General features: G+C 45.7%; 1 protein-coding gene across 1 annotated transcript in view; it reads left to right on the plus strand.

Moving 5' to 3' along the window:
* The window catches only part of LOC119972898 (laminin subunit alpha-3-like), a 412,206-nt gene that overhangs the window by 371,088 nt on the left and 16,139 nt on the right, over window positions 1-24,979 (plus strand). The window contains 10 exon segments of the mRNA XM_038810443.1: window positions 1,746-1,888; window positions 6,320-6,446; window positions 9,444-9,581; window positions 10,639-10,766; window positions 13,287-13,442; window positions 15,349-15,493; window positions 15,588-15,763; window positions 15,984-16,173; window positions 19,866-20,018; window positions 23,968-24,124. Coding sequence (XP_038666371.1) covers window positions 1,746-1,888; window positions 6,320-6,446; window positions 9,444-9,581; window positions 10,639-10,766; window positions 13,287-13,442; window positions 15,349-15,493; window positions 15,588-15,763; window positions 15,984-16,173; window positions 19,866-20,018; window positions 23,968-24,124 — 1,513 coding nt within the window.

Here is a 24,979-nt window from a genome sequence, read left to right on the forward strand (position 1 = left end):
GAGGCTCCAATGCTCAACGGTTCACTTGAACCCCCACCCCATCCAATCTTCCCCCGCACTGCCTGGGCACTGCTTCCTTGAGCTGCCTCTTGGTAGTACCCGGGCGTGACACTCTTTCCCACTGAGCGATGCACTTAACTGAGCTCCTCGGGGAGATCTGCTCACCAGGTGCACGTCTTGGGAGACCAGCTGGGTTTCACACCAATCTGCCCAAGCCGGCGTGCTCGGACTTTCTCATGGGGTGGGGGTGGAGATTCAGGCTTAGAAGCCTGATGGTATATGCTAATGTGCGGAAGTCAACGTGGAGAAGCACGTTACATCACTGGCAGGGGGAGGGGACATTTAAATCATGCTTTTTTGTGGGTGTGAAATGTGATTTGGACAGCTCACGAAAATCTACTTTCTCCTTGTGAATCTGCATTTAAGAAAAATGGAGTGGAAAATCCTGGACCATGTCTGGCTTTAACATTGCATCCAAAAGACGGCACCCCCCTCAGTACTGAAGTGGAGTGGCAATTGATTTTTATGCTCAAATTCTGGCGTAGAAACTGAACCCAAAATTGTTTGAGTCAGGAGGCAAGAATGCTAGCAATTGAGATAAAGCTGACCATTTCTGCATATCTTCATATTCCTTTCTCCTTCATGTATATCTCTCACTTCCATTAAATGCATCTTTGTTATTCACCTCAACCACTCCATTGGTAACAATCTCCACATTTCAACCACTCGAAGTAAATAAATTATTTTTAACCATCTTATAATGATGGCCCCTAATTCTGGTCTCATTCCTAATTCTGTTCTCTACATTTAGTCTATCGAGCTCCTTCATAGAATTAAAGACCTCTGTAAAAGCACTTCTCATAAAGGAACCTCATCCTGCTTAATATTTTATGATCGTTCTACCTCTCAGCTTTGGTATTAACCTTGTAAATGTTTGTCCTTTCTTCAGTGCTGCTCTTCTTTTTGCAATATGAAGATCTGAAATGTGCACAGTGTCCTTTACGGTCTCACCAGTTTTCCATATCGTTTTCATGTAACTTCTCTGCTTTTGAGTAGTATTTGATCTGTGATTCTGTAATCTTCTATTCACAGAATCATAGAATTTACAGTGCAGAAGGAGGCCATTCGACCCATCGAGTCGGCACAGGTCCTCGGAAAGAGCACCCTGCCCAAGCCCATGCTTCCACCCTATCCCCGCAACCCAGTAACCCCACCTAATCTTTTTGGACACTAAGGGCAATTTATCATGGCCAAACCACCTTACCTGCATGTCTTTGGACTGTGGGAGGAAACCGGAGCACCCGGAGGAAACCCACGCAGGCACGGGGGAGAACGTGCAGACTCCGCACAGACAGTGACCCAAGCCGGGAATCGACCCTGGGACCCTGGAGCTGTGAAGCAACTGTGCTAACCACTGTGCTACCGTGCTGCCCATATCCAATGCATTATGTTCCCTGCAAATGAAGAGTTTGCTTTAGCACCATGTCCACAGTTTGTGAGGTGCTAAATGGCATTTACATGTTACTCTGTTTCCTGACAATATTCCAAATGTATTTTAGAAGGACTTGAATCTGAAAATACTTTTCAGAGGCAAAAGTTAATTCTGCAGAGTCAAAAGTTTTCAAATATACTTTCACCTGAAGGGAAACTAATAATTCTTAGGTTTCAAACATTATCTATCAGTTAGTAAGTTCTGTTGTATTTATTCAAACTTACAATATTTTTCTACTTCCATTTAATTTAAGATCAGATTAAAAATGTACAAAAAGCTCAAGCGTGTTGTTGTAACTGTCAACGCTAATATAGTTCTGGACCTGTTGAATACTTTCGATACAGTGGACTTCACTGAATATTACCTTGGAGGAATACCAGAAGACCATAAAGAAGGGTATGTTGATAACATGAGCTTTTTAAGGAAAGCTGGATGAAAGATAAAAATGTCTTTCAAATCAAAATGTTCTTTCCTGTACAAGTTTTTTTTCCACAGCGAGCATAGTTTCAACTTACATTGAGATAACTGTGCAAGTTGAAAATTAAACTCTGGTCCCTCAACTTCCTTGAAGGTCTGATAGTATCTCCAGCTGTACCTGCAGTAGAGACAAATTGCTCCAAGGGGACTGAAATTCACAAATTCTCTCATCACTGTTTCCAACTCTTCACCAAATGTAGAGGTGCTGGAACTCTGGGAAAATGTGTTGGCCGTATCATTTGTAAATCTGCTTTTGGGTTGTTTTCGTTTGTGTTAATAGTTCTAGTCCCTAAAGGTCAGTATAATTATGCCTTTTAAGTTAAAAATATTAGTGCCCCCACCCAACCCCCTCTCCATCCCTCCCCCAACATCCCTAAATCCCCAGTCCCCTCCCCCAACACTCCCACTCTACATTCCACCCCCCCAACCACCCTGCGCCAGCCACCCCCACCCTCCACCCCCTCTACTCCCCAAACTTCCCAACCTCCCCAGCCGCAGGACAGCAATGAGTGAAATTGACTTGACAAACCGGTCACAAAATCAGACCTCATAGCCAGGAATCTCCGCTCTCTGCCACTAAGATTGGGAATCTCATTCGGGCGGAGAATCCCGCGGTGGGGCAAAGTTGGCAATTGCGCCAGGCAGCGGGCGGGCTGTGATTCTCTGTGCCGGCCCTGCTGGCCATAGCGGGTTTGCTAACACTCCAGCCGGGCTTCCCACCCCAACTTGGCGGAACTATGCAAATAGCGCATTTCTGTGTTCTGTGCGGCAGGACATACCATCCACAAGCCAGGTGGGATGCTTCGGACCCACCCCCCCCCCAACCCCAACCCCCCCAGCCTAGAGTGCCGCAGGCGTGAATTAGTAAAAACGTTCAGGGGCCTGTACCTAGTGGCTTGCAGTCTGAGGGGTGGATCGGTGGTCAGTACCCTCTCAACACGGGGATCTTTCCTGGGAAATGGGGGTCAGGGGACTTGTGCTGGTGAGGTTCAGGTCAGGTGTCTTCCTTGGGTTGGGATTCCTTTGTCTGCTCTTCCTCCATAGAAATAATATCCTTCCTCAGATAAGGACACCAAAACTGCCCACAATACTCCAAGTGTGGCCTCACCAATGCCCTATGCAATTAGGCACCAGCTTAGTGCAGTTTGGGGGCTGATTTATCTCAGTTGGCTGGACAGCTGGTTTGCGATGCAGAGCGAGGCCAGCAGTGAGGGTTCAATTCCCGTACCAGCTGCGGTTATTCACAAAGGCACCGTTCTTCTCAACCTTGCCCCTCGCCTGAGGTGTGGTGACCCTCAGCTTAAATCACCACCAGTCAGCTCTCCCCCCTCAAAGGGGAAACCAGCCTATGGTCATCTGGGACTATGGTGACTTTATGTTTACCTTTACCGATACAATTACAATAAAACATCCCTATTCCTAGACTCAAATCCTCTCACTATGAAGGCCAGCGACTGATGCACGAGAACACCAAGGTCTCGCTGAGTATCTGCCTCTCTCAATTTACACCCATTCCAATAATAATCTGCCTTCCTATTTTTACTGCCATTTACTCACATTTACCCACATTATACTGCATCCGCCGTGCATGTACCCACTCACTCAGCCTGTCCAAATCCTGCTGAAACATCTCTGCATCCTCCTCACAGCTCAACCTCCAACCTAAATTTGGGGATATTACATTTATTGCCTTTGTCCAAATCATTAATATAAAATGTGAACAGTTGGGATCCGAGCATAGAACCCTGCGGTTCCATGAGATTCCTCCTCATTTATTTAAAGTCCAGCGAATATACTCCTAACCGACTCAATCTCCTCGTACATCAGTCCCGTCATCTCAGGAATCAGTCTGATAAACCTTCGCTGCACTCCCTCTGGGGCAAGAACATCAGGCATTATGGTGGGACAGTGCTTAGCACTGCTGCCTCATAGCGCCAGGGACCCATGTTCAAATTTGGCCTCAGGTCACTTTGTGTAAAGTTTGCACTTTCTCCCCGTGTCTGCATGGGTTTCCTTCCATCGTCCAAGGATGTGCAGGTTAGATGGAGTGGCCCTGCTAAATTTCCCCTTAATGTCCAAGGATGTGCAGTTTAGATTATGGGATTACGGGGACAGGGCAGGGTGGACACTTGTAAAGTGCTCATTCGAAGGGTCGGTGCAGACACCGAATGGGCCGAATGGACTCATTCAGCACTGTGGGGATTCTATGAGGATCCTTCCTCAGATAATGAGACCAAAACTGTACACAGTATTACAGGTGTGGCCTCAGTTAGGCCCTGTATAATTGCAGTAAGACATCCCTGCTCCTGTACTTGAATCTCTCTCGCTATGAAGGCCAACATACCATTTGCCTTCTTTACCACCTGTTGCACCTGCATGCTTACCTTCAATGGCTGGTGTATAAGGGCACCCAGGATGCATTGCACATTCCCTCTACCAATTTATGGCCATTCAGATAATCTGTCTTTTTACCTCTGCTACCAAAATGGATAACCTCACATTTATCCATTCTACTGCATCTGCCATGCATGTGTCCACTCACTCAGCCTGTCCAAATCCCACTGAAGCAACTCTGCATCCTGCTCACAGCTCACCTCTCACCTAGTTTTGTGTCATCTGCAAATTTGGAGATATTACACTTTGTTCCTTCATCTAAAACATTAATATACATTGTGACTAACTGGGGTTCCAGCACCGATCCCTGCGGTACCCCACTAGTCACTGCCTGCTAATTTGAAAAAGACCCATTTATTCCTACTCTTTGTTTCTTGTCTGCCAACCAGTTTTCTATCCATCTCAATACATTATCCCCAATCCCATGAACTTTAATTTTACATGCTAATGGCTCATGTTGGACCACATCCACAGGCTCCCCCTCATCACCTTTACTGGTTACATCCTCCAAGAATTCCAATAGATTTGTCAAGTATGATTTCCCTTTCATGCTGACCCAGTCTAATTCTGCCACTGTTTTCAAGTGCTCTGCTTTCCTTCTCCTCCCCACTGGGCCATCTTTCACTTGTTCTCAAGTTTCGCTACATCTTTGTTGCAATCTCTCCCAGCTCTCCCAGTTCCCTATAATCACTGTTCCATCCCCTCTTACACATAAAATCACTTTCTTCAATCTCTTTAGTTCTGAAGAAGGGTCATGCCGACTGGAAACGTTAATTCTGCAACGCAGGTCGATAGAGTGGTCAAGAAGGCATACAGCATGCTTGCCTTCATCGGACGGGGCATTGAGTACAAGAGTTGGCAGGTCATGTTACAGTTGTATAGGACTTTGGTTAGGCCACATTTGGAATACTGCGTGCAGTTCTGGTCACCACATTACCAGAAGGATGTGTATGCTTTAGAGAGGGTGCAGAGGAGGTTCACCAGGATGTTGCCTGGTATGGAGGATGCTAGCTATGAAGAAAGGTTGAGTAGATTAGGATTATTTTCGTTGGAAAGACGGAGGTTGAGGGGGGACCTGATTGAGGTCTACAAAATTATGAGAGGTATGGACAGGGTGGATAGCAACAAGCTTTTTCCAAGAGTGGGGGTGTCAATTACAAGGGGTCACAATTTCAAGGTGAGAGGGGGAAAGTTTAAGGGAGATGTGCGTGGAAAGTTTTTTACGCAGAGGGTGGTGGGTGCCTGGAATGCTTTGCCAGCGGAGGTGGTAGAGGTGGGCACGATAGCATCATTTCAGATGCATCTGGACAGATATATGAACGGGCGGGGAACAGAGAGAAGTAGATCCTTGGAAAATAGGTGAGAGGTTTAGATAAAGGATCTGGATCGGCGCAGGCTGGGAGGGCCGAAGGGCCTGTTCCTGTGCTGTAATTTTCTTTGTTCTCCCTACAGATGCTGCCAGACCTGCTGAATGTTTGCAGCTTTCTCAGTGCTGTCTAGATTCATACACTCAGAAAGACAATGGGCAGTGAATGGCACTGGCAATATAATTATACCCCAAAGTGTTATCACCTTCAGGTGTGAAAGGAAAAGAAATGGAGTTGGGGAGAGAAGAAAATACTTAAAAAATGAAATTACGATGTCAGCTGGGACGTAATGAGCCTTCTCTTTATTCTCAGTCGTACTGATTAGCCAAGACGCTATGCTTTTTTACATTTCACTGAGATGTTTAAAAGCTGCACCATCTCACCTTCCAAAATTACAACAGCCATGTTGCACTTGAGAATTACCAGCATTTGTTAACCTGTAAATATGAGTGAAAAGCGATGTTGTTGAATGAGATAGAGTAGGATGGCACCATTATTGGAGCATCATCATGAGCATGGACCAGTTGGGCCAAGTGTTCTTTTGCCACCCTGTATTTCTGTGTAATTCCATTTGGCTTTTTCATTCTAGATTAAACATGCCTGTCAAAACGTCGATGCGAGCCTGTGTTACAAGCCCGAAAGCTAATGGCAGGAACATCGATCTGTCCAGCAAATCCACTGTTGGTGTTAGTAAAGGCTGCTCGGATGCACTCTTGGTGAGTTTTAATATTAATTTCCTGCTAATGATCAATAATAATGAATATCTCTAAATAAAATGCGAAATCACCTCTGGCTAACAAATCAGCGGCCAGGATTTTTCGATCCTACCAAGGATGATGCCCTCTGCTGGCAGGACTAGAGGATCCCGCCCAGTGACTTTTTAATCTAAACAAATACTTTATTTTATTTGAAACCTTTTGCAACATCACAGCATCGCAACCAATTAAGTGCTCTTGAACTGTTGTCATTGTTGTAACACAGGAAAATATGGAAGCTAAATTGTGCAAAACTGGTTAAGGTGGCATATGGGATACTTGGCTCCTGTGGCATAGGAGGGAGCTTTTGATGGAGCTGTACCAAATGCTCATTAGGCCACAACTGGAGTACTGTGTGCAGTTCTGGTTGCCAAACGACTGGAAGGAAGTGATTGCAATAGAAAGGATGTGGAAGAGATCCACCAGGATGTTCCCTGGGTCGGAACGTTTCAGCTATCAAGAGAGACTAGTTAGGCTGGGGTTGTTTTCCTTAGAGCAGTGATGCACTATCAATTACGACGAGATGAGAGTGGAGAGTAATCGAGGCTTTATTAAGCAGAGATATGCTGCCGAAACGGCTGCAGCTCGGTGAGCACACACATTTATACTCCGCTTACTGGGCGGAGCCCTCAGGCAGGAATCTACTCCCGTACCTGTAGTACAGAAGCCTTACCGTATTACCTCTCATATACACATTATACAAACAGTGGTGACTACAACAAACCGAGAAGGCTAGGTGGGGACCTGAATGAGGTGTAAAAAGTTGTGCATAGATACGGTGGATAAGAAGGAACTATTCCCCTGAGCAGAGGGGTCAATAACTCGAGGGCATAGAATTAAGCTATGGGGAAGGAGGTTTAGGGGGGATGTGAGGGAAACCCTGTTCACCCAGAGAGTGATTGGAATATGGAACTCTGCCTGAAAGGGTGGTAAGAGGCGGGAACCCTCACAACATTTAAGAAGTATTTAGATGAGGACTTGAAACATCGGAGCATACAAGGCTATGGGTAAAGTGCTGGAAAATGAGATTAGAGTAGATAGGTGCTTGATGAGCGGCGCAGACATGATGGGCCAGAGTTTCTTTCCGTGCGGTAAACAGGGTATGACTCTATGCACAACAAGCTCCAACAGACAGCAATTGGATTGTAACCACATAATCTGTTTTAATGATAATGATTGAGGAAGAGACATGAAGCCACCAACTCTGCTAAGCTTATTAAAGGAAAAGGTTTGAAATTATTGTATATCTCCTGAAGAAAGGTTGAGCAAGTTGGACCTATACTCATTGGAGTTTAAAAGAATGGGAAAAGATCCTATGGAAACGTAAGATCCTGAAAGGATTTGACAGGGTGGAGGAAGAGAGGATGTTTCTCCTTGGAGGAGACACCATTTAATAATAAGTTATCCTTTTTAAGATGAAGGATTTGCTTTTCGCTGAGGAGTGTTAGTCTGTGGAATTCTCTTCCCCCAGAAAGTAGTGGAAGCTGGGTATTTGAATTTGTTCAAGGTTAACAAAAGGATTATACATTTGAGACACAACCAGATCGGCTATGATCTTATAGAATGGCCGAGCAGGCTTGCTATAGGGCTGAATGGCCTACTCTCTCTTCAAATTCTTCTGTCCTCATAAAAATATATTAATATTAATTTCTTCAATTTCCTAATTATTTGATTCATTAATCACTGCATGTTTCATCCAAGTCTTTTCAGTTATAATCTTAATGATTAATTGGTACATTAACATTGTTATACTCTGAGCAATTAATTTGGGTAATAGCTTGGTAATCACACAAGACCAAAATGTTTGTGAAATCTTGAAAAATTAGAGGAAGCACATGAATTGTAAAACATAGGCTTCTAGCTTAATTATAACTTTTATGAGCAGCATGGTAGCACATTGGTTAGCATTGTTGCTTCACAGCTCCAGGTGCCAGGTTCAATTCCCGGCTTGGGTCACTGTCTGTGCGGAGTCTGCACGTTCTCCCTTTGTCTGCGTGGGTTTCCTCCGGGTGCTCCGGTTTCCTTCCACAAGTCCCGCAAAATGTGCTGTTAGGTGAATTGGACATTCTGAATTCTCCCTCTGTGTACCCGAACAGGTGCCAGAACGTGGTGACGAGGGGATTTTCACAGTAACTACATTGCAGTGTTAATGTAAGCCTACTTGTGACAATAATAAAGATTATTATTATTTGTTAAGGCTTGGCTAAGAAGATTTAATAGATTGGTCCCATGGTTGAGAAGTTTTCCCCATGATGAGTGGCTGAGTAAACTAGGCCTATATTCTTGGAAGTTCAGAAGAATGGAAGATGATCTCATTTTAATATAAAGATTCATATAAAGGGTCTTGGCATATGGTAGACACAAGAGGTGGTTTTCACTGGCTGAAGAATCTAACACACTGGATTTCACATAAGAAGGCAATCTTTAGGACTGAGATGAGGAGAAGTCACTTCTTCAAAGAGCTGTGAATGTTTGGAAATCCCTACCTCAGAGGGTTGAGGAATGCTGCATACAAGGCTGGAGTAGACAGGTTTATGGTCTGTCAAGGGATATGAGGAGCTGGCAGGAAAGTGGCGTTGAAGTTCAAAATCAGCCATGATCATATTGAATGGAAGACCAGGCTTGAGGAGCAATATCATCTACTCCTGTTCCTATCTGTCCTCTTCTTATGGAAAATAATTGTACAAAGTTGCATCATATATAATCAGTTAAAGAATTCAAGAACATTACTACCTGAAATGCACTGTCATATGTGCAGTGGAAGCAGATTCAACAGTAACTTTCAAAAGGGTATTGGATAAATACTTGGAACGGAAAAATTACAGGACTCTGGGGAGGGAGAAGGTGAATGGAACTAATTTGGATATCTCCCTGAAGAGCTATAATAGGTGCGATAGGCCAATGGCCTTCTATGTTGTATATTATCTAATGAAATGTTTCTAATGTTCCTTTTGGCAGCTGGTCCGTTCTGCCTACTTTAATGGCAGTGGATTATTGAGCCTTCCTGCCGCCGACCTCGCCTTCCCTGACGAGTTCCACATTGGATTTGGTTTCGCAACAAGCCAGATGAACAGTCTACTGTTTTCTTATGAAAAGGTAAGAAATCTTGTGGATTTTGGCAGGGAATTTCGGATGTCATGTCAGAGGGTGGATGGCATGGAAGGGAGGGTGACTCCGAGCCCAGAGGTGGCGATATGTGGAGTGTCGGAAGATGCGGGAGCCCAGGGAGGGAGGGAGGCCGACGTTTGTCTCCCTGGTGGCCCGGAGACGGATTCTGTTGGGGTGGAGGGAGGCCATATTCGGGGTGTGGGACCGAATTATTTTTTAAAAAAGGAATTCCAGCAGGTCACCCCGCCACGCCAGGGCACAGTTTAGCCAGGGGCTGGTTTAGCTCACTCAGCTAAATCGCTGGCTTTTAAAGCAGGCCAGCAGCACGGTTCGATTCCCGTACCAGCCTCCCCGGACAGGTGCCGGAATGTGGCGACTAGGGGCTTTTCACAGTAACTTCATTGAAGCCTACTCGTGACAATAAGCGATTTTCATTTCATTTCATTTTCAGGGTGGAGATCGCCACCCTAACAGGATCTGCCTTCAGGCGATCAATGAGGCGAAGGCTACAACATCTGCCTCCGCGTCCGTTTTCTGCCCCGGCTGGTCCCACACCCCGAATATGGCCTCCCGAGGGCCCGGGTCCAGTTCCATGTGCACCACTTTAGAGATTACCCTAAACACCTCCTTCCAGTAATCCTCCAGCTTTGGACAGGACCAAAACATATGAACGTGGTTTGTGGAGCCTCCCCCGCAACATTCACTCACATCCTCTAACTCATTGCTATTACTTTCAGTCTAATAGTGTCATTGTGTTGTGATCCCTGCATCTAGGTCTCTGCCTGCTATTAATGGGAGCCTCATCTGTATTTATTAATAATTTGCTGGCCTGAAGAACGGTGGGTTTGGAGGGGGAGCTATTTAATTTCAGGATTCTAATTCCTGACCCAGCATTTTCCTGACCAATGAGGTGACTGAGGAGACGCAAAGTCGAGGCCTTGGTCTCTAAGTACGCCATTTTCTGAAGCGCTTTGATGAGATTTTTAAGTTTATGGGCACCATAGGTTATTAATCAAAATAAAAGATTTTTTTTTTCATTTTGTAGGATAACTTTGAAGTTTTACTGGAAAATGGCAAAGTGAAGGTTAAAATTCTGGGCACAGTCCTGACATCTCTAAACTCTTGGAATGATGATGCCAACCACTATGTATCAGTCCAGAGGAAAGGACTTGGGTATGTATCTTACAATTGCTTTTGTGGTGACATGTTGCAGATATTACATGTACTCCGCAGTGTGACCTTCCACCAGCAGGTGGCGTCCGACATCAGTCAGATGCCATCCAGCTACCAGCAGAGGGTTGTAAGGCGTACATGAGGACAGCCACACATAAGGGTAGTTCCAGGAGTGTCTAATGAACTGTATGATAACTCGGTCTGTATCTGATCGTTACCTTACCACATGTACATTAATAAATCATAGTTCTGGCTAAGTCACCAGCAGTTCTGTAGAATCATTGCAAGACAAGATCACGAAACACAACAGCTTTCTTGACATTTTATCAATTCAGAGATCCCTCTCCTTTCATAATGTCACTGGAATAGTAATTCAGAAGCCTGGGCGAATGCTCTGAGGTCATGGCAGCTGGTGGAATTTAAATCCAATTAATAAAATTTGGAATTGAATCCATAATGGTGACCATCAAACTATCTTTAGTTGTTGTAAAAACGTATCTGGTCCACTACTGCCTTTAGGAAAAGGCAATGTATCCTTACCAGGTCTGGCCAACATGTAACTCCAGGGGCAAAATTCTCCTAACCCACGCAGGGTCGGAGAATCGCCCGGGGCTGCTTAATATCCCGCCCCCGCTGTGGCAGAAATTCTCCGCCACCCGGGAATTGGCGGGGGCGGGAATCACCCCACGTCGATCGGCGAGGCCCCAGCGGCGATTCTCCGGCCCGCGATGGGCCGAAGTCCCGCCGTTGGGAGGCCTCTCCCGCCGCCGAGGTTTAAACCGCCTCTGGTGGCGGCTGGATCGGCGGCGCGAGCAGGCCCCCGGGGTCCTGGGGGCGGCGCGGGGCGATCGGACCCCGGGGGGGGGGGTGCCCCCACGGTGGCCAGGCCCGCGATTGGGGCCCACCGATCGGCCGGCGGGCCAGTGCCGTGGGGGCACTCTTTTTCTTCCGCCGCCGCCGCCACTGCCTCCGGCGCATCCGGCGCATGCGCGAACCGGCGAAGGCCTTTCGGCCAGCCCGGGCAGCGGGCGTGAAAGGCCGCTGGTGCCGGTTTTGGTGCCAGTCGGCGTGGTGCCAACCGCTCCGGCACGGGCCATTCTCCGCACCTTTGGGGAGGCCCGACGCCGGAGTGGTTGGCGCCACCCCCCTACGCCGGGACCCCCCGCCCTGCCGGGTAGGGGAGAATCCCGCCCCAGATCCTCTTAACTGTCCTCTGAAATCGCCCCTAAAGCCATTCAGATCTTGGGCAATTAGGAATGGGCAACAAACAAACGAATAAGTAAAGATAGACTCTCAGACCACAATCTACACCCCCATAGTGCACAAGAGGTATGCTCCCTGCAGGAGAAATACCCCCCATAGGTTGTTTTCAAAACATTTTATTCAATTTTATATTGCATAATAGCTGAGAATTATAAATCACTGGTCAGGTTTCAGTTGGAGTATTGGGCACTATTCTGGGCGCCATGCTATAAGAAGGATAGCCATAGTCATAGATATCAAGACTTTAGAGATTGTGAAGAGGAGAGTGATACCAGGTGGAGGGGACTTCACTTACGTGGAGAGACTGAAAAAGCTAGAATTGCTCTCCTTACGGCAGAGGGGAAGATTGATAGAGGTGTTCAAAACAATGAAGGATTTTGAGTGAGAGAACATTAAGAAACTGAGGGAGATTTTAACTTACTCAAAATCCATCCACTCGCACAGAGTTACAATCAGGCTCTGTTACTGTTTCAGGGGGCAGAGAGGTCGCTAACGGGAGGATAGAGATTGAAGATATTTGCAATGCAGCCAGAAGGGAGATAAGAAGAAAGTGTTTACACAGTAAATTGTTGTGATCTGGAATAGGCTGTCTGAATGGGTGATGGAAGCAGATTCAGTCGTAACTTGCACAAGGGAGTTGCGTACATACTTTAAGAGGAAATAGGGTCATTGTGTTGTGATCCCTGCACCTAGGTCTCTGCCTGCAGGGAGGGGGTTATGCAAAATGATAGAAGATATTAGGTCAGATGACAAAAGCTTGATCAAGGAAGTAGGTTTTAAGGAGTGCGTACAGGGGGAAAGCAAGTTAGAGAGGTGGAGAAATGTGGGAGGAGAGCTTAGGATTTAGGCAACTGAAGGCTAAACTTAGGCATCAATGGTGGAGCAACTAAAATTGGTTAAAATAGATTTAAAAATATAAATTGTTATTTATAAATTCATGATTTGTAGATACATTCCTGATTGTAATGATTTATAACTATTTTCCTGATTCGCTCTCAGTTGAGTAAATGTGAACACATCGAATAGTGGTTGAGGTGAATATCATAGATGCTTGTGAGGGGAGGCTGCAAGAGGGAGAGCGGATATGCTGATAGAGTGGCACACAGGGGAGAGAGGGGAGTGTAGGAGAGGGAGGGAACTCAAATCTGTTCGGCTGTAGGCCTGACTTGTGCACTCTATGTAATGTTCTTAAATAATGATCATCACGTTTGTGCTCATTACTTCTGCTGTTCAATTTACAACTCTATCCTTTTTTAGATCAAATTCCATCGTCTATCTGAATATCGACGATTCAGATAGAAAATCAGCAAGAGTAGAAGCGGCCCAGCCCTCCCCCAAAAATATCCTATACCTGGGTGGAGACAAAGACAGAGCAAACTTTGATGGCTGTATCAGCAACGCCTTCTTACTAAGGTAAATTACTCTCTCACACATTCAATTAGTCGGCAAAGGAAAATTGTAACTCATTTCAACAAACATTGAAATTGAGTTGTTGCGGTGAATCGCAATAATGCACTGATTGGGTAACGGTACATGAAGGAGAAAGGCTATGTTGATATGGTTCGACGAACTAGAGTGGGAGATGGTTTGTGTAGACCATAAACATCAACATAGACCAGTATGGCCTGTTTCTGTGCTCTTAATTGTATATAATTGAATATTGACTGGTACAAAGAGCCTGTGATCATACTGTTCAAATCTGGTTGATGTTGAGAACAGCAATGTTAGAATGAATGGACAGTATTGCATTAATAATCAAATATTTTTAACAAAATTATTATTACTTCAGCTAGTCTCACTCTCCCACCTTTTAAGAAAAGCGGGGGCTGGATTCTCCGCCCCGCCGCACCACATTTCTGCCCCGGCCGGCCAGCGGGATTCTCCGTTACGCCGGCCGGTCAATGGGGTTTCCCATTGTGGGGTAGCCCCACGCCGTCGGGAAACCCCCGGGGGGCCGGCAAAACGGAGAATCACCACATTGCTGTGGGTCTGGAGTTGCATGTAGTCCAGACCGGGTAGACCATCCTACAACCTCCGAATTCAAAGGCAACAGTGCTACCAATGGAGATAAGGAGCAGGATTCTCCCACCCGGCCGGGTCACGCCGCCCCAACGCTGGCACGCGATTCTCTGGCCCGTGCTGGCGTGGCACCGGTCACGGACCGGCCGGCCGATTCTCCGGTCCGGATGGGCCCAGCGGCCGTAAGAAAGAAACCGAGTCCTGCTGGCGCTGTTCTAACCTGCTCTAAGCCGGCGGGACCTTAGTGTGGAAGGATCGGGTGGGGCCTGTGGGGGGAGGGGAAGGGGGGTCTGACCTCGGGGGTCGGGGGGGGGGGGGGGGCGATGTGGCCTGACCCGCAATCGGGGCCCACCGATCGGCGGGCCGGCCTCTCTGGTTGGGGGCCTCCTTTACCACGCACCGGCCCCTGTAGCCCTGCGCCATGTTGCGCCGGGGCCGGCGCGTTGAAGGAGGCCACTGCGCATGTCCGCGTTGGCGCCAGCGCCACTGTGTATGCGCGGAAACCGTGGCGCACAGGTGGCGCCGGAATCGGCAGCTGGAACAGGGCGAACCCCTCCAGCACCGTGCTGTAGGGGCCAGAATTACTCCTGGCAGCGGCCCGTTCACACCGTCGTAAAACGGGACGGCGTTTACGATGGCGTGGACACTCTGCCGAGGGATGGGAGAATCTCGCCCAAGATTTCTTCCATGATTCCACAGAACAGGACCATATTATACTTCTGTCATTATGTTTGTGCTTAGATAAGACAGTCTTGGGTGTGGAACTTTTACGTGGTGATAAAAATTATCCAAATAGTAATAACCTTTATTATTGTCACAAGTAGGCTTACATTAACACTGCAATGAAGTTACTGTGAAAATCCCCCTAGTCGCCACATTCCGGCACCTGTTCGGGTACACAGAGGGAGAATTCAGAATGTCCAAATTATCTAACAGCACGTCTTTCGGGACTTTGTGGGAGGAAACCGGAGCACCCGGGGGAAACCCACGCAGACACGGGGAGAACGTGCAGACTCCGCACAGGCAGTGACCCAAGCCGGGAATCAAACCTGGGACCCTGGCGCTGTGAAGCAGCAGTGCTAATCTGACATAGGGATGAGTAATGTTAGTTTGTATTAGAAAGTATGTACATTCCAGCTTTTTTACACAGGAAGCTATCTCACTGGTTTACCCGGAGAATCCATTAAAAGGTGGAAAATTAATAATGCTGATTTTCTAGAGTCCACTGATAACATTGCTGCGTTAAACGTATGATTTGGGACTGGAAAAGACATAGTTAATCACCACTCTCTCCCTTTAGGGTTAATCAGTCTCCCAAAGTTGAAAATTTGGCAATTTCTACTGAGAGTGCTGGAGTATTCCTGGACACCTGTCCCCAACAGAGAGCCCCAGAGATGCTCATGTTGAAAGAAGGCAGAAGATGGAATGGTCAAGAGACAGTTAAGGTGAATAAGCTGCGAAAACATCCTTGGTATTGACAGTAGCCTGAGTAAAATCAGTAAACAGATTAATGTTGATAAAATGTTTCCTTTGTCACAGAATGGAAAAAACCATAAATTTGTTCCTGATAATTCAATGAAGGAAAATGCAGGTCAAGACTCAAAAGGGTGTCAGTTGCCATGGCAACCAAAAGCGATCAGTGGCGCCTATCAATTTGGAGATTCACCAGATAGCAGACTGGAGTATGACTTTTCTCCTGAGTCATTTAAAGAGAGGTAAAACGAGACACTCCTATTTTAGTTACAGATCTATTTATGTGAATGTTTAAATTTCACATGCTACGTAGTTCCCGAGCACGGCACGTGTTTAAAAGAAAGTAAATCGTGTATAGTGTGGCTTGATACTGTGTTGGGAAGCAGAGTCCCACCTGACTCTCACTGAACAACACTACAAAAGGCACAAATATATTTAAAACGCGACGTTTCCATTTTTCAGGTCAAAATTCTCCATCGATATCCGAACACTTGCACCAGAAGGAACCATCTTTTATGTGGCAGATAAGTCAGGGAAATCTTACATGGCTCTTTATGTTTCAAGAGGCCTTATCTTCTTTTCCTTTGCTGTTGGTGGAAAACAACTGCGAATTAGGTGCAACACTAAGTACAATGACGGACAGTGGCACACAGTAAGTAAAGTGTTAAGATGGCAGAAGATGTGAATTCCCGAGCAAACCAAATCCCAGGGCGATCCTCGGCTTACGGGCCATGTCACCTTTTTTCTCGTATTCTGACAATGAGAACATACTGATCCCGGCAGAAATGCAGTAATACTTTCGGGGATTTTTAAAAAAGTAATTAAATGCAAAAAGGTTTATTAATAGAAAGGAAAGGAAATTTAAGCACACACGATTATAGACACACAGTTGAATTTAGTCTTACGTAGAAGTTACATGGAAACATACATATAAATGGAAGCAGGAGGAGGCCATTCGGCCCTTCGAGCCTGCTCCACCATTCATTATGATCGTGGCTGATCATCAAGTTCAAGACCCTGATCCCGCCCCCCCCCCCTCCCCCCCACCACCATATCCCTTGATTCCTTTTGCCCCCAAGAGCGATATCTAATTCCTTCTTGAAATTACACAACAATTTAACCACAACTACTTTCTATGGCAGTCAATTCCACAGATTCACCACTCTCTGGGTGAAGAAATCTCTCCTCACCTCAGTTTACTCCTTATCCTCAATCTATGACCCCAAGTTCTGGACTCCCCCACCATTGGGAACATTCTTTCTGAATCTACCCTGTCTAATCCTGTTGGAATTTTATAAGTTTCTAGGAGATCCCCTTTCACTCTTCTAAACTCCAATGAATATAATCCTAACCGACTCAGTCTCTCCTCGTCTGACAGTCCCACCATCCCAGGAATCAGCCTGGTAAACCTTTGCTGCACTCACTCCACAGCAAGAACATACATCTTCAGATGAGGACAAATACATTTAATTCCCTCATCCAAATCATTAATAGATATATATTACAAAACATTCTCCCCAAAAGACCCTACTTGGTCAGACCCACAAGTAAACACCTCCAAGGCAACACTCCTTTATAGGTGTTTAACTATAAAAATTCAGCAATATTACCCAATGCTAAGCTGCTGTTGCTTTAGAACATAAGAACTAGGAGCAGGAGTCGGCCATCTGGCCCCTCGAGCCTGCTCCGCCATTCAATGAGATCATGGCTGATCTTTTGTGGACTCAGCTCCACTTTCCGGCCCGAACACCATAACCTTTAATCCCTTTATTCTTCAAAAAACTATCTATCTTTACCTTAAAAACATTTAATGAAGGAGCCTCAACTGCTTCACTGGGCAAGGAATTCCATAGATTCACAACCCTTTGGGTGAAGAAGTTCCTCCTAAACTCAGTCCTAAATCTACTTCCCCTTATTTTGAGGCTATGTCCCCTAGTTCTGCTTTCACCCGCCAGTGGAAACAACCTGCCCGCATCTATCCTATCTATTCCCTTCATAATTTTTAATGTTTCTATAAGATCCCCCCTCATCCTTATAAATTCCAACGAGTACAGTCCCAGTCTACTCAACCGCTCCTCGTAATCCCACCCATTCAGCTCTGGGATTAACCTAGTGAATCTCCTCTGCACACACTCCAGAGCCAGTATGTCCTTTCTCAAGTAAGGAGACCAAAACTGAACACAATACTCCAGGTGTGGCCTCACTAACACCTTATACAATTGCAACATAACCTCCCTAGTCTTAAACCCCATCCCTCTAGCAATGAAGGACAAAATTCCATTTGCCTTCTTAATCACCTGTTGCACTTGTAAACCAACTTTCTGTGACTCATGCACTAGCACACCCAGGTCTCTCTGCACAGCGGCATGCTTTAATATTTTATTGTTTAAATAATAATCCCGTTTGCTGTTATTGCTACCAAAATGGATTTGACATTTGTTGACATTTGTCAACATTGTATTCCACCTGCCAGACCCTCGCCCATTCACTTAACCTATCCAAATCCCTCTGCAGACTTCCAGTATCCTCTGCACTTTTCACTTTACCACTCATCTTAGTGTCATCTGCAAACTTGAACACATTGCCCTTGGTCCCCAACTCCGAATCATCTATGTAAATTGTGAACAATTGTGGGTCCAACACGGATCCCTGAGGGACACCACTAGCTACTGATTGCCAACCAGAGAAACACCCATTAATCCCCACTCTTTGCTTTCTATTAATTAACCAATCCTCTATCCATGCTACTACTTTACCCTTAATGCCATGCATCTTTATCTCATGCTGCAACCTTTTGTGTAGCACCTTGTCAAAGGCTTTCTGGAAATCCAGATATACCACATCCATTGGCTCCCCGCTATCTACTGCACTGGTAATGTCCTCAAAAAATTCCACTAAATTAGTTAGGCACGACCTGCCCTTTATGAACCCATGCTGCGTCTGTCCAATGGGACAATTTCTATCCAGATGCCTCGCTATTTCTTCCTTGATGATAGATTCCAGCATCTTCCCTACTACCGAAGTTAAGCTCACTGTAATTTCCTGCTCTCTGCCTACCTCCTTTTTTAAACATTGGTGTCACGTTTGCTAATTTCCAATCCTTTAATAAGGTATACCACACAACTTCTCAAACTCACTTCCACTCTGCAGCGTAAATCCAAGAAACTTTCAGAAACAAGACTGCTTTTCACAGCCCAAGACTTTTCTGGTTAATCAGTCAAACTGCATCTTCTCCCAGCCCAGAAGTATTTCCAGCAGGTCTCCCTCATGCAGCCAACCCCAAATCCTTTCAACGTCTGCTCTTAAGTATATCACAAAAGGACAGCAGCTAGTAGCTGCAAATTAATCAAACTGCACTGTTAGTTTATCACTTGTCTAAAATCATTATCTCATCCCTTATTATCTTTGTAATCTTCTCCAGCCTTGCAACCCTCTGAGATCCAGACACTCCTCCAGCTTTGGCCACTTGCAAATCCACAGTTGTTTCTCACCATCCGTGGCCATACTTTCAGCTGCTTTGCCCCCAAACATTGGAATCCCCTCCCTAAACTCTTTGTCTCGTCACCTCTCGAGATCTTTTAAAAACAAACTTTTGCACAATTTTGGACACCTAATCTCCTTGTGTGGTTTGCTGTGCAAATTTGTCTGATAACGTTCCTATGGAGAGCCTTGAGTCTGCAAGACAGATAAGTGGAAGTTGTTGTTGATGCTTTGGCCACTGCAATGCAAAAGGCAAGCTGCAATGTTTACGCCAAGCTGCTACCACCAAAAGATCAGTAGAACTAGTACATCATTTGTACATTGGGTTTCACAATAAACAATCGGACTTCTTCATAGAAATTTGAATGATCAAAACTGAGGGCTGAAGAAGGCCAATCAACCCATCCAACAATCCTCCCAACTGGAGAATCCTAAAGTAATTGCATATCCCTGCTCTTTACCAACACTTTATAATGTTTCTCTGGGTGTTTAATTCCACTTTTGTTTTTAGAAAATATTTTATTGAGGCATTTATAATTTGAACACTTTTCAACAACAACATCCAAAGAGACAGAACCGTTTAATTCCACTTTAACATCATAACTGCGTTAGCTGCAACACCTTTTTGTGGTAACGCATCTTATATACCCTGCATGAAAATGATCTAATCCATCCAGGTTTATTAAAGTTTCACAATCCTGAATTTAAATTTTTTTTAAAAACATGGAAAATTTGACTTGGATTCAAGAAAGTTCACACTGCAATCCAATTTTTAAAAAGCATTGAATAACTAGGTATTATTTGCTATGAATTCCTGGACTGCTATTTGCAAAATTTACCATTATTATTGCCATTTTTTCTAAGGTGGTGTTTAGCAGAGAAAATAATAGAGGAAAGCTCATCGTTGATGGTCTCCGGATACAACAGAAGAGCATGGCCAGTAATCCACTCTTGAAAGTTGAATCTCCATTTTATCTGGGTGGTTTACCTCCAGGCAAAAGGCGATACAAAAAGAAGGTAAATTGACAATTTGCGTTCCTGTTTACAGATCCCACCATGGCCTTGTCCCCTCCCCACCTGTGCAACCTCGCTCAGTCATACAACCCACCAAGATCTGTGCAATTCTCCGCTTCTGGCTTTCTGCACATCCCTGGGTTGTGATTGAACCACCATTAACAACTGTGCCTTTCTACCAAAAATTGATCAATTTCAGATTTTGAATTAAAAATTGATCTAGCATCAATTATTATTTGCGGAAGAGAGTTCCAAACTTCTGAGACCCTCTGGCCAGGGTTTTCTGGCCGTGCCATGACATTCGGCGAGGGCGGAAGATGCTGGTGGCAGATGGGATCTAATTTCACTCCTGAAGGATCGAGGGCTGAACTCTCCGCAGCCCCACGCCGAAATAGCGTTTGGCGTGGGGGGGGGGGGGCAAAGAATCCACTTTTACGCCTGAATTGAGCCCGGTGTCGCTGCCGGAGAATCGCTCCCGCGCTGGGGGCAATTGGCAGAGGCCCTCCCAGCAATGCTCCGGTCCCGACAGGCCGAAGTCCGGGCGGCGTGGTTCTAACCACGTCTGGCCGGTCGGGACTCATGCGCGGTGGCTACGTACTCAGTCCGCGGCTGCCCTGGTGGGGGGGGGGATCAAGTACCGGGGAGGGGCTGGATTTATGGGCAGCCGGGGCAGCGATCGGGTGGGTTAGATTGAGCGGCGCGGGGCAGATCGTTGGCACCTCCTTTGTTGGTCCAGGTCCGCCAGCTGAGTCTGCCATCGCGTTCAGCTCGGCCGCTGCATGCCGCTGTCGTACGCATGCACGGCTCACAACCAGAGGTGCCGGGGCCCTTATCCGCAGCTGAAGCTGCGAGAAGCACTCCGGGGCCCTGCCAGCCCCCAGCAGCTGGGAGAATAATTGTAAACTTTTGTAAGGAAAGTCTGGAGTGAAACGCCAGCATTTTTACGCCGGCGTGGGAACATAGCCCCATTTTTGGGGAATCCAGCCCCAGGTTCTAATCTTTAGACTATGCCGCCTAATCCTGGACTTTCCAACCAGCAGAGGGAGTTTTTCTACCTACCCCATCTGTTCTCCTCAGTATGTAGAAAACTTTGATCAAATTACCTCTTAACTTTCTTTCTTTGTAATTTAACTCTTGGGCCCAGTTATAATTCTGATACATTTACTGTCTAAGGTCAATATGTGCTTCCTACGATAGTACATGGAACTGTTCACAGGTGTGGGCTTCCCAGGGCTTTGTATAACTGAAGAATGTTTCTACCCCCTTGTTTTCTAGTACTCTGCACATAAAGGCCAGCATTCATTTGCTGTACTTGTTTATGACATTTTGGTCACAAGCTTTTGGTCACTTGTTCTACTAACTCCTCATGTGGTCCAGCGCCAGATTTTATTCAATTATGCTCCCGTGCCTTCCATTAAACAAACTATATAAATGCAAATTGTGGTTGGGTAGATTTTAACTCAAGTTTCACGTGTGATTCTTGAGTCATTTGCTAAGGAGGACTAGTTAAATTTACTGGTACATTCCTTGTGATGATCTAAAGAGCTTCATTTACCCCATCACAATGGGGAACCCATAGCAATCAAGTATCCCCACTAGATATAAATAAGGTCTTAAGAGCCAGTTTCTGCTTGCTGTATACTTGTACAACTAGGGCTGTGAAGAGAGCTTGAAACTAAATAGTGTGGTTGAGGGGCACGGGAGTCTGCAAGTGAGGGGAGATTTGGAATGTTAAAGAGAAAGGACAAGGGAAAAATGAAAATGAAAATCGCTTATTGTCACGAGTAGGCTTCAATTAAGTTACTGTGAAAAGCCCCTAGTCGCCACATTCCGGCACCTGTTCGGGGAGGCTGATACGGTAATCGAACCGTGCTGCTGGCCTGCTTGGTCTGCTTTAAAAGCCAGTGATTTAGCCCAGTGAGCTAAATGCAGGTTAGCAATAAGGATAATACTAACCAGAGTGTGAGAGAAAGGATCTGAGAATGCAACCTTAAATGTGCACCAGCAAATATTGTTCAGACTGGGGAAAAATTACTTTAAACTGACAAAGAAAGAGTATTTGGATGACGGGAGATTGGAAATTCAAAGATAAAAGTTGACAAATACGAAAATATGTTGCTGTTTGGAAAAAAACAAGGCAAGCTGAGTGGTACAGGGAGGGACAGAATGTTTAATGGTAACAGTGCTTCAGAGTAAGATCAGGACAGTGAGTAATAGTTAAAGCAGCAAAGTCACTTCATCTGAATGCACAGAGCATCCACGATAGGATGGATGAACTGGTGGCACAAATAGGGATAAATTATTTTGATCTAATTGTCATGGGAGGGACAAGATGAACAGGGTTGGGAATTAAAAATTCCAAGCTACACAACATTTTGAAAAGACAGGCAGAAAGGTAAAGAAGGAGGGGTACCCCTGATAATAAAGGAAGACACAAGGACCAGTAGGAAAGGATATTCACTCAAAGTAGAACTAGTATGGGTGGAGATAAGGAAGAGCAAGGGTCAGGAAACATCAGTGGGAATAGTTTAGAATTGTAATTATGCTGTTACACTGGTCATTAAACAAAAAATATTGGAACTTGTAAGACAGGCAATGTAGCAGTTGTGGGAGACTTCAATCTTCATATGGACTCCAATCTTCATATTGGAGCAACACTTTGTAGAACAAGCTAGGGAGAAAGCTATTTTAGACCAAATATTGAGCAATGAAGCAGGGTTTATAAGTAATATCCCAGTAAAAAATTCAGTGAGATCTGATCTTGGATTTACATAGAACTTACAGTGCAGAAGGAGGCCATTCAGCCCATCGAGTCTGCACCGGCTCTTGGAAAGAGCACCCTATCCAAGGTCAACACCTCCACCCTATCCCAGTAACCCCATGCAACACTAAGGGCAATTTTGGATACTAAGGACAATTTATCATGGCCAATCCATCTAACCTGCACATCTTTGGACTGTGGGAGGAAACCGGAGCACCCGGAGGAAACCCACGCACACACGGGGAGAATGTGCAGACTCCGCACAGACAGTGACCCAAGCCGGAATCGAACCTGGGACCCTGGAGCTGTGAAGCGATTGTGCTATCCACAATGCTACCGTGCTGCCTAAAACAGTGATGGAAGTTAATTCCGCAGTAACTTGCAAAAGGAATTGGATAAATACTTGAAGGGGAGCAGCTTATTGAATATATACAAGGATAAGTCACACACATTTTCAAACATGGGGAAGCTCAGGGATGTGGGGAACAGGCAGGAAAATGGAGTTGGGGAGCAGGTTCGAGGAGCTGTTGGCCTATTCGTGCTGCTGTTTCTATGTTCTTGTTAAAAGACAATGGATTTGGATTGGATTTTTGTTTATTGTCACGTGTACCGAGGTACAGTGAAAAGTATTTTTCTGCGAGCAGCTCAGCAGATAATTAAGTACATGAAAATAAAAGAACAGAAAAGAAAATACATAATAGGGCAACACAAGGTACACAATGTAAATACATAGACATCGGGTGAAGCAGACAGGGGTGTAGTGTTAATGAAGTCAATCCATAAGAGGGTCATTTAGGAGTATGGTAGCAGCGGGGAAGAAGCTGTTTTTGAGTCTGTTTGTGCGTGTTCTCAGACCTTTGTATCTCCTGCCCGATGGAAGTTGGAAGAGTGAGTAAGCCGGGTGGGAGCATGATAGGCTGGTCACCTCTGTGCTAAATAATTCAGGTCAAAAACCCATGATCAGAATGTTCAGTTCTCAATTATGTAATAATGTCAGGTATACTGGGCCCATTGAATGAAGCCTGAGTTAAACTGACTGTAGCTTCTGGTCCGAAGGAAAATAAGTATAAACTGCTGAAAATATCGAGGGCCTTGTCACTTAAATAGAGACGGTTCAGTTGACAAGTTAGCCAAAAACTACTGTTGTGGTAATAATATTATTCCACTGATTTTCTTTTACTTGCCAACCAGCTGCCACGACAGAGTTTCCAGGGATGTCTAAGAAACTTTAAGCTGGATGGTACTCTGCTGAATTCCCCTTTACGCACACTGGGAGTCACGCCATGCTTCGATAGCAACTCTGAGCAAGGAGCTTATTTCTCAGCCAAAGGAGGATATGTTGTTTTAGGTAAGTCAAATCTTTAAATTATTGAGGGAGTGCTGCACTGTCAGAGGGTCAGTACTGAGGGAATGCTGCACTGTCAGAGGGTCAGTACTGAGGGAGTGCTGCCCTGTCAGAGGGTCAGTACTGAGGGAGTGCTGCACTGTCAGAGGGTCAGTACTGAGGGAGTGCTGCACTGTCAGAGGGTCAGTACTGAGGGAGTGCCGCACTGTCAGAGGGTCAGTACTGAGGGAGTGCTGCCCTGTCAGAGGGTCAGTACTGAGGGAGCACTGCACTGCCAGAGGGTCAGTACTGAGGGAGTGCTGCCCTGTCAGAGGGTCAGTACTGAGGGAGCACTGCACTGTCAGAGGGTCAGTACTGAGGGAGTGCCGCACTGTCAGAGGGTCAGTACTGAGGGAGTGCCGCACTGTCAGAGGGTCAGTACTGAGGGAGTGCCGCACTGTCAGAGGGTCAGTACTGAGGGAGTGCCGCACTGTCAGAGGGTCAGTACTGAGCAAGCATTACCCTTTCGGAGCGTCAGTAAGGCGTACTGCATTGTTGGAAGATCAGGAAGAGGGGATGGTGGCACAGTGGGATTGTCGCTGCACTCGTAATCCACAGTCGCTGGGGACCTGGATCAGAATCCTACCCTGGTAGATGGTGAAATTTAAATTCAATAAAAAATCTGGAATTAAGGTTGGGATTGATCGACCACCCCGCCGCTTGTTTTCCGGTGGAGGTCTGGCAGCAGGATCTAGCGGTCATGTCATTGTCAATTGTGCGCCGGCGTCGGACTGGATTTTCCCGCCGGCATGAACAGCTGGTAAATCCTGGTAAATAACAGCAAACGGGATTATTATTTAAATGATAAAATATTAAAAC

Source organism: Scyliorhinus canicula, chromosome 10 (assembly GCF_902713615.1).
Source record: "Scyliorhinus canicula chromosome 10, sScyCan1.1, whole genome shotgun sequence".
In the NCBI taxonomy this organism is placed as follows: Eukaryota; Metazoa; Chordata; class Chondrichthyes; order Carcharhiniformes; family Scyliorhinidae; genus Scyliorhinus; species Scyliorhinus canicula.